We start from the raw sequence: 13,552 nt of genomic DNA, 5'->3' as shown, positions 1-13,552 counted from the left end.
ACTCAGGTCCCTTCCAACCCTAGAAACTATGAAACAAGTGGGAAAGGTGGGGTCATTTGGTTGGGGAAAGGCATGGCAACCACCTCAAACTGGAATTGAGCAGTACCATCAACTTGGGGAAGCGGTTTGCTACAGATTACACAGTTGGTGGTTTCAGTTGTTTCTGCAAAGGCGGCGAGTAGATCAAGGTATGTATTACGCGCAGGTAGGGTGGTTGTTGTCACGCAGGTTGCGGTGGTTATTAATACCTGAAAGAAAACAAAATTCTGGCTCAGGACTGATTTTGTTCCTGGCTTGTGGTTAGTGTACATTTGCTTAACCAGTTACGGTGTGCCAACACTGGGGTAGAATCTTCAGCAGTCGGGGCAACCCAATACATGTTGGGATAAATGGCACTTGAAAGGGTGACTGCCATTACTGAGTCTTTTTCTTTGCCATCCTTTTTGGGGAAGAGCAACCAGACAGCTTAGCATGGACATGTCGGAGCAGCCTGGCCATTCATTCGGGTTTTTTAGTGCAACATTTACCCCCCTCAAAAAAAATGTTTAAATAGAGAAGAATGAGTTTCTCCACATCAGAAACTACTGCGTGAAATTCTTCAGTCTTTGGCCTACAGGAGGTCAGACTAGATGACCACAGCACTGCCTTCAGGCTTCACATTCTCAGATGCTAGTCTTCAGCCAAAGTCAATGGCAATACTCCCAGCAGGGACTTCAGCAAAATTGTGTCAGGTATTCCATTTGATTCCATGATGGAAGATGCCATGGGGATGTGGGAAATTGCTGTACTAAACATCATCTGCTCTTTCACAAGGAATTGGACTCCTTTATGAGGTCTAATTCCATCTATTGTCATCTTTTTCCAGTGATAGTTGCAGCAGCTGTTGCGTCTTTCTCTTGCCAGAAAGCCTGAGGGGCCCTCCATTTAATAACCTTGCTTGGATCTAAATCTTCATGTGCATCATATGTTCTTAAAACAGTAGTTGAATAGTGAATCCATCTACTTTCTACATAGATCTGATTTAGTGGTTTCCTCAGGAACAGTGAGCTCATCCACCATAACATTAAATTGTAAAAAGGTTGGCTCCTCATCTATTAACGTAATCACTTTCGATGACTTGATATGTCCTGTATAGAGCATACTGGGTAGGTTTTATAGCATATTGCTGCACCACCATGGATGCCTAAACTGGTCATAAAATATAATCTCTTATTGTAAAAAAAAAATCGCTCTTATTAAAACTAAGAAAGAAAGTGATTTTCTTACCAAAGGAAAGATGTATAGTCATAGTCTTTCACATAGAGAAATGAAGATAAAAAATAATCTGATTTAAAGATTCGATTTACATATTTTTGGCACCTTGGTCACTCTCGTCATCTGTAGTTACTGTTTCTCCCTGGGTTTCAACATAATAATGATATTAATCAGAGGTGCTGATTTATACGGGAGCCCAAGGGCCCTGCCCCTCCCTCAGGCTGTCACCTGAAATGCAAAGACTTCCTACATATCCAACATCTTAGTCCACTCCCCCCAGCAAAAATAAAGTCAGTCCCTATGAATTATTAATAGCATTAGCATAATTACAGAATTAGGGCTCTGTCCTGCAGCACTTGCCATCCAAGATAGTGCTTGGTACCCCAGGAAACTCCATGTGACCTTGGTGTTAGTTTCTTGCCTGGGTTTGGGTTTTGTCTTGAATAACACATTATCAGTAGATCCCTAAGTAAAAAGAAAAGCATCCACAAAAGAAAACACTTCTGTACCTACCAATACTGTACTCTTGCTTTGTAGTGATCCCAAGCAGTGTGCCATGAGTCTGACACTTGGATTGATGCTGAGGTAGGTCTTGTCTACATGCAAACTTGCACTGGATTTATTAAACCAGGAGTGGTCAACTTGTGGCATGGGTGCCAGAAGTGGCACAGGCAGCCTCTGTGCACACAACAGATAAGAGAAGGAACAGGCAACACAGAAGCAGCTAAGGCAGGAAGCAGGAAGCAAAGCAGCAAATCAGGCAAGGAGCACAGGGAAGGAAGCAGAAAGTACAGCAGGCAGGGAATAAAGCGCTAAGAGCAGAAAGCAGAGCAACAGGTCAGACAGGAGGAAAGGATCAGAGTGGCACTTGGGGTGGATATGGGGCTAATCTGTGGCACACTTACCAAAAAGGTTAGTCCCCACTGAATTAAACCACCCTTCATCTCTTTGGATTCCTGAAATTGATAGGCCAACACAGAAAGTAAAGTATTATTCATCATGAAAGGGTTATCATGTGGCTCCTTTTCAAATGAGTTTTTTAAAATCCAGTAAAGAACTCATGAATCATGTTATGTAACAAGACTGATGGTTCCACCCTCCCTATGCATTCTTACATATCTAATTGCTAGAAACAGGGAGATTTAACAGAAGAAACTGGATTATTCTTCTTTGTTGTCTTGCTCTATTGGTTTCTACATCTGTTTCTGGTGGGTTTTCAGTTGGTTAGTTTTTGTTTTTCCCAGGGTTTTTTTTAATTCAAGAAAGCATCTGGATTTATCTTCAGTTTCAGATGTTAATAGAAAAATCAGGGTGATAGATATAGTCAAGAGCTTTAACATGGAAGGAAAATCACCTGATAACAATGAATAGTTTTGTGGTAAAGTGTGTTTCCTAATACTTATTGCACCAAGTTGCTAATGGGTTTGGAAGACAGTCAGATAGAGAGCATTACATCAGTGATAATAGGGTTTTGTGGTTGGTGGGTTGTAAGGATGATGATTATTTGCTGTTTCATTGAGTGACTAAGTGTTGAACAGATCCGGACGCTGTTAAAACTGCTGCCAAGAAAGCAAAGTACCTTGGTCTTACAGCAGTGTAATTAGCTATCATGAAAATAAAAAAAACCACCAATTCCTTGACAATTTATATTTTCAAGATTTTCAGACTAAATATGATGATGGAGAGAGGAAACTTGTGTAACTTTTTCACCCCAGATTACTTAATCAACCATGCTAATAGCAGATGTTCAAGTATATTGAATTCTATTAAATTCTAGAACTACATCTCCTTATACGAAGAGGGCAGACTTCATCCCTTCTCAAGCCCCACTGTTGTAAGGTTTTGCTACTGAATAACCATTCTGCACTTGAATCTTCTGACCTGTTCAAGTCCTTGTGCTTGAGCCCTTGTGACCATTGTTCATCATCATTTCCCTTTGGTCCACAGCTCCCTCTCTATGAATGCCTGAGGTCTCTCTATTCCAAGGCTGCCTCAAGACCTGAGGAAAAAAGTGGCTGCTGAACTGCCAGCCCCCAGCTAAGTGCTTGCAGCATGGTCAGGAGAAAGTTTCAAAGAGATAGCCCTTCCCCTGTCCCCAGTAGTGAAAAGCAATTGAGTGCAGCATAGAGGAATAAGAGCGGGAGAGAAAAGAGGACACAGTCTGTCACTCTGTCAGTACGTTTCTTTTTCAAGTGAAACTCAAACACTGCTGTGAGTCCTGTCTGCCTCCATCCTTTGTGGTGGCCTTTTTTGTTCATTTATCAGGCATAATGGGGCCTCAAGCCTTCTCCTCAAATATACAGAGCGCTGCCACAGTATTGTGTAGAACCACAAGCATGAGCCAATGAAGCCACTTCACTGCCTGTAGCTCAAGCACACAACAGATATTAAGGTATCCAGGTTGTAGTTGTATTGGTCTAGAGAGAAAAGAAATCAGAAGTGGTAGAGGTGATATCTTTTATTAGACTAACTAGATTTTTGCACACAAAAAATGTATTTATTTTCCAGCTTTGGGCCACAGGCACCCTTCTTCAGGCATAGGAGAAAAGATTGTAAAACTTCTAGGAGAAGTTCCGTTCCAAACAGGAGATTTTACCACACCTTCAACCCTCCTATGAAATATGAACTTCCGTTTCTACCTAGGAGAACTTTTACAATCTTTTCTCCTATGCCTGAAGAAGGGTGCCTGTGCCTGAAAGCTTAGAAATAAAGAATTTTTTTTTGCAAAAATCTAGTTGGTCTAATAAAAGATATCACCTCTGCCATGAGTTCTGATTGCAACAGATATGAACTAACTTACTTAACAACAGTTCTATGAAGGAGGTAAGTGTTGCCCTCATTTAACAGATGGGGAAATGGAGACATTACAGGACTTACCAAACCTACAGCAAGTTAATGACACCAACAAGTCAATGACCTTACTCTCCAACTTCCAGTCCTGGATTCTAAGAAACACATTATATAGTCCCTCTATTCTCCCTCTATTCCTTGCACGTGAACAATGTATACCATTTCTCCTACTGGATGCTAGCGCGGTAGGACAGGTTTTTTACTGCTCACAGAATGATTTTCATGCAAGCAGCAGTAAAAGGTATCAGGTATCTTCCTAGCAGAAATATCCTGACATCTCCCCCAGCATGCTGTACAGTGACTCTTGTTATCATGTGGAAAGTATTTGTAAGTAAGAACAGCTACATTTAGTTTATAGCATTGAAAAGCTTTTACTGCCATCAATCCTAGCACTTTTAAAAAATGGTTTGTAATTTGTGAGCAAATAAGAGATAACTAAATTGCACTGTGTGATCCACAAATTTTCCCTGAGCTCCCAGTAGTCTTGTGATTTTGGAAACCTCTCAGACAAAGACATAATCATCTTTACATTGTTTACTGCATTAGTGTAAAGTTGGGCACGTCTCTATTCTTATTTCAACAGATGGCTCCACACCAACTCTCAGTCAATGTGTTGAGTGATCCTTTGTTGAGATTTGGTAGCTTGGGGGTCTCTAAATACAGAAGAATAAGGCCAGACTTTCTATGCTAACTCTGCAAATGCAATCCAAAATTCAGAGTCCTGAATGAATGATAGCACAAATATGTCAGCATTGGAACCAAATAATAAAAGTATAGCGTGAAAGCTACATCTCACTGCCAGAAGGATCCGTTTCACATAGCTAAGTGGAAACAAGCTGGAAATGTCAGTCAGCAAGATGGAGCAACAAGACCCCATCTAAGAGGAGTGCTGAACTCAGCCACGGCAGGATAGTTTTGTGTTTCATCAAGGGGCATCCATGCAATTTCAGCTGTGTCGTGGGGTAAAGAGATGGGCCACAAAAAACATGTGTGAAGAAGTTGGTATGCATCACTTAGTTATCATTACCTTACCCAACAGCATGGCATTGCTCAGGAATCTATGTTTGGTCAAATTAAATCAGACAACCAGTTTGTCTAGTTCATAATTGAATTGTAGATTTAATGTGCATTTTCCAAGAGTTGACAATTTGTTATATTTACTATATGAAACAGAACAACAACAACAAAATCAGTGCGTACCTTCCATCTGAAACAAAAACTAATGGACTAGCCTCCTCATTTAAGCTTTCCATCGTGTATGCTTAGTAGTGCCAGGAACTAAATGACTAGATAGTCAAGAAAATAATACAAGTAAATAATTCTTGTTTGCAAGTAACTGGTATCAAGACTGAACCTTCTCAAGAAAGGTTTAGACATAGCCTAAATGAAAAAAAAACTTCAACATTCCTGCGGCAGCATCGGATTAAAATAAATCCTCCAGAAAATGCACACAAGACCCACTATTAATATCACACAGAGAATATTTTAGGAAACATCTTCTAAAAAATATTTCAAAAGAAAAATGTCCACTTCACATTTCTGGCCTACAGCAGGAGTTTAGGCTCCTCATGTCGTTTTGATTCACTTTTCTGATTACTATTCCACCCTGGCCCTTTTAAACAATGCCATTGAAGGCATCTTTTCCTGCTGTGCTTTGTGTAAATTGCCTTCCAATCGTTTATCACAAAAAAATACTAATTTTTAAATATCAGTTACAAAACCAAATGGAACAAACGCAGTCAGTTTTCCATGACTAAAGTCACTGCAGTTAGCTGAAATAGCACAATGTAGTGAAAGCTAGAAAACACAAGCTCTTCTCAAAACAACATTGAACACTCGCCATAACAAACTAGTGTTCTGTTAGTGTTGCACAGTGCTGCAACTGAATAAATGAAGCCTTGCACCTGCCTACAACCTCACTGATTCTAATGGCACAAAGGTGTGTCCACACACAGGTAGGTGCAGGATTGATCATACAGTCAGGTCCACCATTACAGATTCAGTAGGTCTCCTCCCCAGGGACTGGGCTGCACACTACACAGGGCCTGTAAGTCTCTATGAGGGACTAAGTCCCTTCACCTCTCAGAGAGGCTGTAGTAGTACAGATTGCTCAGCAACTGACATGATCGAACCAACATTGGATGAAAGAGCAGAACCTAAAACTGACTGCCATTGCCGCTGCCCATCCAACTATGTATAGCAGTAACCCATAATCAGTTTTAGGCTTAAATAGGCTGTGATTAGAAGCCCTACTATATTTGTACTCCAGCTTATGCACAGCTGAATAAGATAGCAAAGCCTGCTGCAAAGGTGGAAGACTCTGACTGGGAAAGGGACACTCCACCAGAGATCAGCCAGGTAGCTCATCCAGCCATCCATATTAATGGGATTTCAAACTACATAGCACTTGTTCAGCACCCCTCTACCTCAAAGCCTTAAATTAGAAAGGACTAGCCCTAGTCCACCAGTCTCTGGGTTTGAACATCTAATAGGTAGAGTCATACTGTATTCAGGGTGAAGGACCTTTCCCTATGGAGCTTGTTTTATCACAGCCTGAATCTGTTAGCCAACCACTGACAAGTGCACAGTAGACATGTAGATAGATAAATATAACCTTAAGTAGAAACACTCAGTGATGAGCTTCAAATTCCCTGTTATCACTCAGGAAAGAGATTCTGAAGTTATTAGGAAGAGTTTTCAGAAAACAACAGCCCAATATGCAGCAATAGTTAAAAAGGCAAATAAAATATGTGGAATCATAAGGAAAGATATTAAAAACAAAAAAAAAGCATCATAATGCCATTAAATAAACCTGTCTTCTAAATCCTAGTAGAGGTAGAAAAGGGCAACACAGATGATCAGAGGCATGGAAAAGCTTCTGTATGAGGTGAGACTGGAAAGCTAAAACTTCAGCTTGGAAGAGAAATAATAGAAGGGGAATATGTTAGAGGACTTTAAAACTTCGAGTGGAGTGGGAAAAGTGCATAGCAAACTGTTATTTACTATGTCTCATAAGAATGAAGGGCACCCAGTGAAATTACCAGGCAGTGAGTTCAATAATTTTTTACACCATTTATTTCATATTAACTGGTGGAACTCATTGCTACTTTGTGGAAGTCAAAAAATATACCTCAGTTGCAAAAAAGGATCTCTTGCCCCTCTTTCTTGTCCTTTTTCTCTAAAATATTTGTTGTGTTGGAGACAAGGATACTACTGGTCTAGATAGACCTTTTGATCTGATCCAGATGATAGTTCTTATGAAAACTGTCCAATATAATACCCATATGTTACACAAGGGAATGATTACCAGGCTGGCACATCACAAATTAAAATATACATGACTTCCATTGCTGTCAGTGGTTAACAAGTTAGACACTTCCTTTTTTAGTATTGATTGACAACTAAGCACAGGACCAAACCTTCAGCTGGTGCAACTGGGTACAGTTGTAAAGTTATTAAGTCAGTGGTAATCGACTGGTAGAGACCAGCTGAGGATCTCATGAACTTAAAACTATACTAAATAAATAAGTGTAGCAGTGTAACCAATGGCCACAGTAGGAAATATATGCAATGAAAAAGTCATTAGCTTGCTTTTTTTTATTCATTCCTTTCATTCCTAAGATTGTATTTCTTTCCAATTCGTGCTTTATTTAAAAAAGAAAGAAAGAAAGAAAGAAAAAACCCTACTGTTTCTTTAAACATATAATATTGGCCACTGGTGCAAAGGCTGATAAAAGCAACTATCCAAGCCCATTTATCCAGGGTTTTTTTTTCTTCTGATGGGTTTTTTAGAAGGGTTTCTATTGCAAAGAGAAATTAAATCAGCAGGTAAAAAGATGCAAAGTGAAATTCAAGATGCTAGCTAAGATGGAAAGCTGCATTTCTCCGGAGGTCTTACTCTTCCCTCTGTCCGGAAGGACAGGAAAGAACAGACTGTTCATGACAGAGGAGAGAAAACTTCTGGGGGTCTTTAGGGGGAACTCAATCAAAGAAATTATTTTCCCACAGACCAGGGCTGAGCAAACCTTAATGGCTTTTTCCTGATTGAAGAATAAATCATCTATTAATTTATGACCTGAACTGTAGTAACTCCCCAAATGTTTTTCAGTTCTGCAAGTAAAGTACTTGTCCCTTTTTAGCTTGGTTTAGTTTAGTTTGCTTCTCACCAGCTAATTCAGTTAAAGAGAAAAATAGTCCTCCAAGATCTTCACGTGTACCTAATTAAAAGCAAAGCTAGTGCCATCTGTTTTCAACCCCGCAAAATTATTAGAGATAAAGTTAAGTGCAAGCACATGGCTCATTGAGAAAGGAGTAAGCTGTTTGTAGAAGTGACCGTAGGACCATGTGCAGGTTATTAGAGATGGATGGGATACTGTAAAATGTGAGAAGAAAAGAAAGGCAGAGAGAAGCTGATGGAAGAATTTTAACACACAGCTGCTGATGTGAAGCCCTGTTAATTGGACCGCTGTTGAACTGATAAATGGCTCTGGATCGTTTTATTTATTTAAATGGAAACCACGATTTTAACAGCAATAAAGAGCAGGCTAAATAATTCGCCATTCGGGCAGTACATGCACATGCAATAATCCCAGTTTTCTAAGATATACGGGCTGCATTTAAGAGGCTGAACCCCACCGCGGCTTGATTTGTATATACATTGTTTAGGCAGGCGGTATAAGTTGTAAAATAAGATGACAGTATTAGCATCTTCCCTTGGCTTTCCCTTGCTGAAAGCAAAAACCACAAAGGGAACACCGCTCAAGCGTTTCCTTTACGCTCATGAGTTAATCAAGAAGCATCAGGGAATACGACAGCTTTATAGCTTCCCAGTAAAATGTGATGCAGCTCACAGACACTGAGTGATTTTACAGTTCTCTTTCAAAAGCGGAGCACAGAGTTTGAGCCCTGCGCAGAAGGCTGGCGGTGTCTTTGCAAGAGAAAATAATAATAACTATCATCTGAGGGGGGCCCAGAAAGCATCTTTAAGAATCTGCCAGATGAAAGAAATTCAGGATCGTCGTATATATGATAATGAATGTATTTCTTCTGCTAAAGGAATCAGAACTCGTGGTAGAGATGGTATCTTTTATTAAACCAACTAGATTTTTGTCAGGAAAAAAAAGGTCTTTAAATTGCAAGCTTTTGGGTACAAGCACCCTTCTTCAGGCATAGGAGAAAAGATTGTAAAAAGTTCTCCTGGGTAGAAATGAAAGTTTATATTTCATAGGAGAGTGTTTCTGCTAGATTATTAAAGTTTCTCGGCTTCTTCCGCAATCTCATCCCCACACAATCAAACCACACACAACCCACATACACATTTTCATTTCAAAAGAAGATTTGGACCCTGCACCACTCTTATGGGGCATAAGACTTCGATTCCCTGGAAACTGTCATCAGCATCTCTTGTCCACGCTGGGCTCAGCATCTATTGTCCTCCAAGAAAACTGCCGGCCCCACTTCTTTTTGCCTAAAGGGAATAAATACAGAGAGGATTTTTTTCCCCTCTTTTTAAGTATAGAAGCTGAAGTTTATGAGCTTTTACAAGCTGCAGAAGAAAAAAAAAACCGTCTCTGCGTGTGTGTATTCCTCGGACCGATCCCGCAGCGAAAATGCCGTTGAAAGGCATGTGTCGGTTTGAACCAAATCTCATTTCCCCCCTCCCCAATTCACATTTCCTGAGAGGGGAAAGGGGCTGAGCCATCAGGAAGCTGAGGTTGGCTCCTCAGCCAAAGGTTGACACAAGTGTTTCCCTGGGTTGGTTTGGTTGCGTGCGTGTGTTTTTAAATCAAAATTAGAAATGCCCCCCAACTATCAAAATCGAGGTCCATTTCGCACTCTTTCCTCCTGCCCAGGGGATGTTGAGGGGGTTGGGTGCGTCAGGGCTGAACGGCTGGTGAAGACCCTGTGGTTTTCGGTCCTGAGCTCACTTACCAGGACGTGCGAGAGAGACGGAAGTCGTCTGGAGAGCCCGGGCTCAGCCCGCGTTCCCGTCCTGTGCTGAGCCCGGCGGGCGGGGGGTCACCCCTCGGCGGCGCCGGAGGGGAGCCGAGCTTGCCTCAGCTGAGCCTTGTGGGTGGTTTGTGCTCACGCTGCCTTCAGGTGGGCGCAGCACGTCTCTCTCGTGCCCAAACAACCGTGTCGTGTATTTAGGTCTTCCTTTAACACGGACCAGGTGGCTCTGTGCAAACGGAAGGCTGTCATAGAGAAGAGCAACAAAGCACCGGTGCCGGGCTGCATTTGTTGCGTGTGTGTGTGTTTAATTGTATTTTATTTTAATGTTTTTCTTGGTACGTGGTTGCCATTAGGGCCTGTCGAGGGCTGTATGTGTGGGAGCGAGTGTGTGTGTACGGGAGCCTGTGGGTGTGTCCGTGTATAGGGGAGCCGGTGTGGGTAGGTGGATATGTAGGGGAGCAGGTGTGTGTGTGTGTGTGAGTGTGTGTGTGTAGAGCAGCGCGTGTATGTGTGTGTGTGTGTATGGATGGGTGTCTAGGGAAGCCTGTGTGGGTGGGGGGGGGGGTGGTGGCTGTGTAGGGGTGTCTGCATGCGTGGGTGCGTGTGTGTGTGTAAGGGAACCTGCATGTGTGTGAGTGTGTGTGTAAGGAAGCCTGTGTGTGTGCGTGTGTGTGTATGAATGGGTGGGTATGTCGGGAAGGAAGCCTTTGTGGGTGAGTGTTTAGGGGAGCGTGTGTGTGTGTGGGTGTAAGGAAGCCTGTATGGGGGGGAGCCTACGTGTGTGTGTGAGCGTGTAAAACAACTTTGCAAGACTTTCTACCATCAAAAGTGCCTCCGAGTTTCCGCGCTTGCCTCCCGTACGTGTGCGCGCGCACCAGGTTGCCAGGCGTCCTGTCCCCGCGCCGCTCCCACCTCCCCAGCTCGCCTCAGCACGGCTGAGCCGGGGGAAGCCGTGTCCGGCGCGGCCCCGGGAGCGAGGGCGAGGGCGAGGGCGAGGCCGAGCCCATGCCCGGCCCGGCCGCCCGCGGCTCGACCCGCCCCCACCCGCGGGGGCATTTCCAGCCAGGCCGGCTCGCCGTTTACACGCAGTAAAACACGCGCCGTGCCTGCATGGCTGCCAAGGCCACGACAGGGAGGGAGAGAAAAAGAAAAACTCTTCGCAGGGATCCTCATAAAAGCCCTTTATTTAGTTTCAAACGTTTTCTTGCAATCAATAAAAGTTGCCTGTTATCAAGCAGCACATTTAGCAGGGAAGTTTATTGCCTGCCGGGCGGATTAGGGGAGAGACAGGAGTGCACCATACATGGAAGGGAGTCCTCCTTCCCTGCATCTCCGCCTCGGATTCATAAACTCGAGCCATCCATTACACTGCCGATATGTGGAGCCAGAACATATATACAGACTATAAATTTCCCCGGCCCCGCTCCGTGGTGCTGAGAGCAGCTCCGCCCCGGGGCCCGCCCGCATTCCTCGCGGCCAGCCGGGCCGGGCCGGGAGCCGGGCAGCCACAAGATGTTCGCCGGGTCATTCATCAAGGCCGTTATGACTCTGCGATGCAGCAAATGGGTTGTGTAAAGAGGCGAGGCTTGACAAGGTGGCATCGTTATCCTGTCCGAATGATGCATAATATTAGTATTAGGGCTTAGATCATCGCATGCTTTTAAAATCATCACCGCTAACTACAAGGGATAGTAGGCTGGGGGCAAAAGTTTCCAGGTTGGTAACGATTATGGATGGCAGGGGTGATGGGGAGGGACGGGCACGCAAAGTAAACGCGGGCCCTGATCAGGCACATGCACACCCACTCACCCACACACACCCCTTGCACACCTCTCCCACACACCCCTCACACCACCCCACATACGCCTCCACCCCTCCACACACACATGCCCATACATACACATTCCCAGCCCTACACACACACACACACCTCCCATACCCCTCCCACGCCCCGGCCCCCCCACACCCCCCACGGCAGACGCCTGCCTGCAGGGCTGCACCTCAGGCCAAAGCCCTGGCTAAGCAATGACAAGGATGCACTGGCCGCCCGGGGAGCGCGCACACGGCAGGGAGCCTGGCACGGGGCAAGTCCCGGCTGGTGCGGATTAGGGCACCACCCCTGCCCCGCGCTGCTGCTCCGGCCCAGGGCGCAGCTCCAGCCTCCTCCTGCCACTGTCATGAGAGCAAAGGCCGCCCTGGATGGTGAGGGGGGGAGGGGGGTCCCTTTTCTGCTCGGCTTTTGGAAAACTTCCTGACCTCCCCTGGGAGAGCCGGGGCTGGAGGCAGGCAGGCGGGGAAAGGAGCGGGCAATCAGTCCGGGATCAGCCTCTCTCCGGCCCACACATGCCACCAGGGCACCGGAGCCAGGGACTGATCCCGGGCATAGCCGGCCGAGCCGTACTGCTGAAATCTGATCACTGCAAGTGGGGGGTCTAATAGCTGATAGGAATAATAGTCTAATAGATCTCGTAGCAGCCTTGGGGGGGGGGGTAATAGCAGCCCCTCCACGCCTTGAAGGGGGCTCCGAAGAGGACGGAGTGGGCTGTTGGCAGGGCAGGACATGGCAGGACAGGGAGCAATGGGCTCGCGCTGCAGCAGGGGAGACTGAGGGCAGAGATGAGGGGAGCCTCTCTGAGGAGGAGGGTGGGGAAGCTCTGGGCCGGGCTGCGAAGTCTCCCTGCTTGGAGGGGTTTTGAGCCGCAGACAAAGCCCTGCTGGGGGCAGACGGGCTGGGAGCAGGGTGTGTGGTGGGGGGAGACTCCATGCCCCCCCGAGCTCCCTTCCAGCCCTCCTGTGCGGCCCTCCCCGCCGGACTCCGCGCGCCCCGGGGCTTCTCGGTGCCGCCGGGGCTCGGCGGGACCCGGGGCAGCCTCGGCGCTCTGGGGCAGGGCTGGGGGCGCGCTCGTGTGAACGGCCCGGGACCGGAGGGAGAAGGGCCTGGGCGCCCCGGCGGAGGACAGCAGAGGAGCACCACGAGCTGTGGAGCGAGGGGCTGGGCCCGGGCCAGGCAGCCTGCCCCACCGCTGGGCTGAGGGTCTCTGCCCGCCCCCCCGCGTGGCCCGTCTCCGCCCAGGACTTGGCAGCTCCCCTAAGACCCCAATTAGCAAAGGCTAAAGCCATGAATGAAGCGGCGGCTCTCTGGTTTCAGCCAGGTGGCGCGGATCCCAGCGCTGCCGGGACCTCCCGGCCACCCTCGGCATCAATAATGCGCCCGGGGGAGCTCATCGGAGCCGGGGCGGGGAGCCCAGCGCGGGGGGCGGGGACGTGCCCCGCCGCCTCGTCCCGCTCCAGGGCCGGGCACTGGGCTGGTGTGCGCGGGCCCCAGCGGCCGGGGCGCTGGGCTTCGTGCGTGGAAACCCCGCGGCTTGCAGAAGCGGTCCCAGCCAGTGCTCCCGGGGGCGGGAAGCGGAGCAGGCAGGTTCTGGCTCCGTCCCCGGCGCCGCGTGTCTGCTGCCATCGCGCTGCTCTCCGCGGCCCCTTCAGGTGGCCCTGGCCC

At 46.5% G+C, this 13,552-nt stretch overlaps 1 protein-coding gene across 1 annotated transcript in view; it reads right to left on the bottom strand.

Annotated features, from left to right (window-relative positions):
- Positions 1–13,552, bottom strand: part of HLX (H2.0 like homeobox) — a gene marked incomplete at its 5' end in the record, with an annotated part of 41,623 nt that overhangs the window by 19,611 nt on the left and 8,460 nt on the right. Inside the window, 2 exons of the mRNA XM_019548578.1 lie at positions 328–439; positions 2,160–2,210. Of these exons, the coding sequence (XP_019404123.1) occupies positions 328–439; positions 2,160–2,210 (163 nt within the window). The remainder of the gene's footprint in view (positions 1–327; positions 440–2,159; positions 2,211–13,552) is intronic.

The sequence above is a fragment of the Crocodylus porosus genome, unplaced genomic scaffold, assembly GCF_001723895.1.
Source record: "Crocodylus porosus isolate Cpor-Errol unplaced genomic scaffold, CroPor_comp1, whole genome shotgun sequence".
NCBI lineage: Eukaryota > Metazoa > Chordata > Crocodylia > Crocodylidae > Crocodylus > Crocodylus porosus.
The sequence above is the reverse complement of the archived record's forward strand: the minus strand, read 5'-3'. Positions and strand labels throughout refer to the sequence as shown.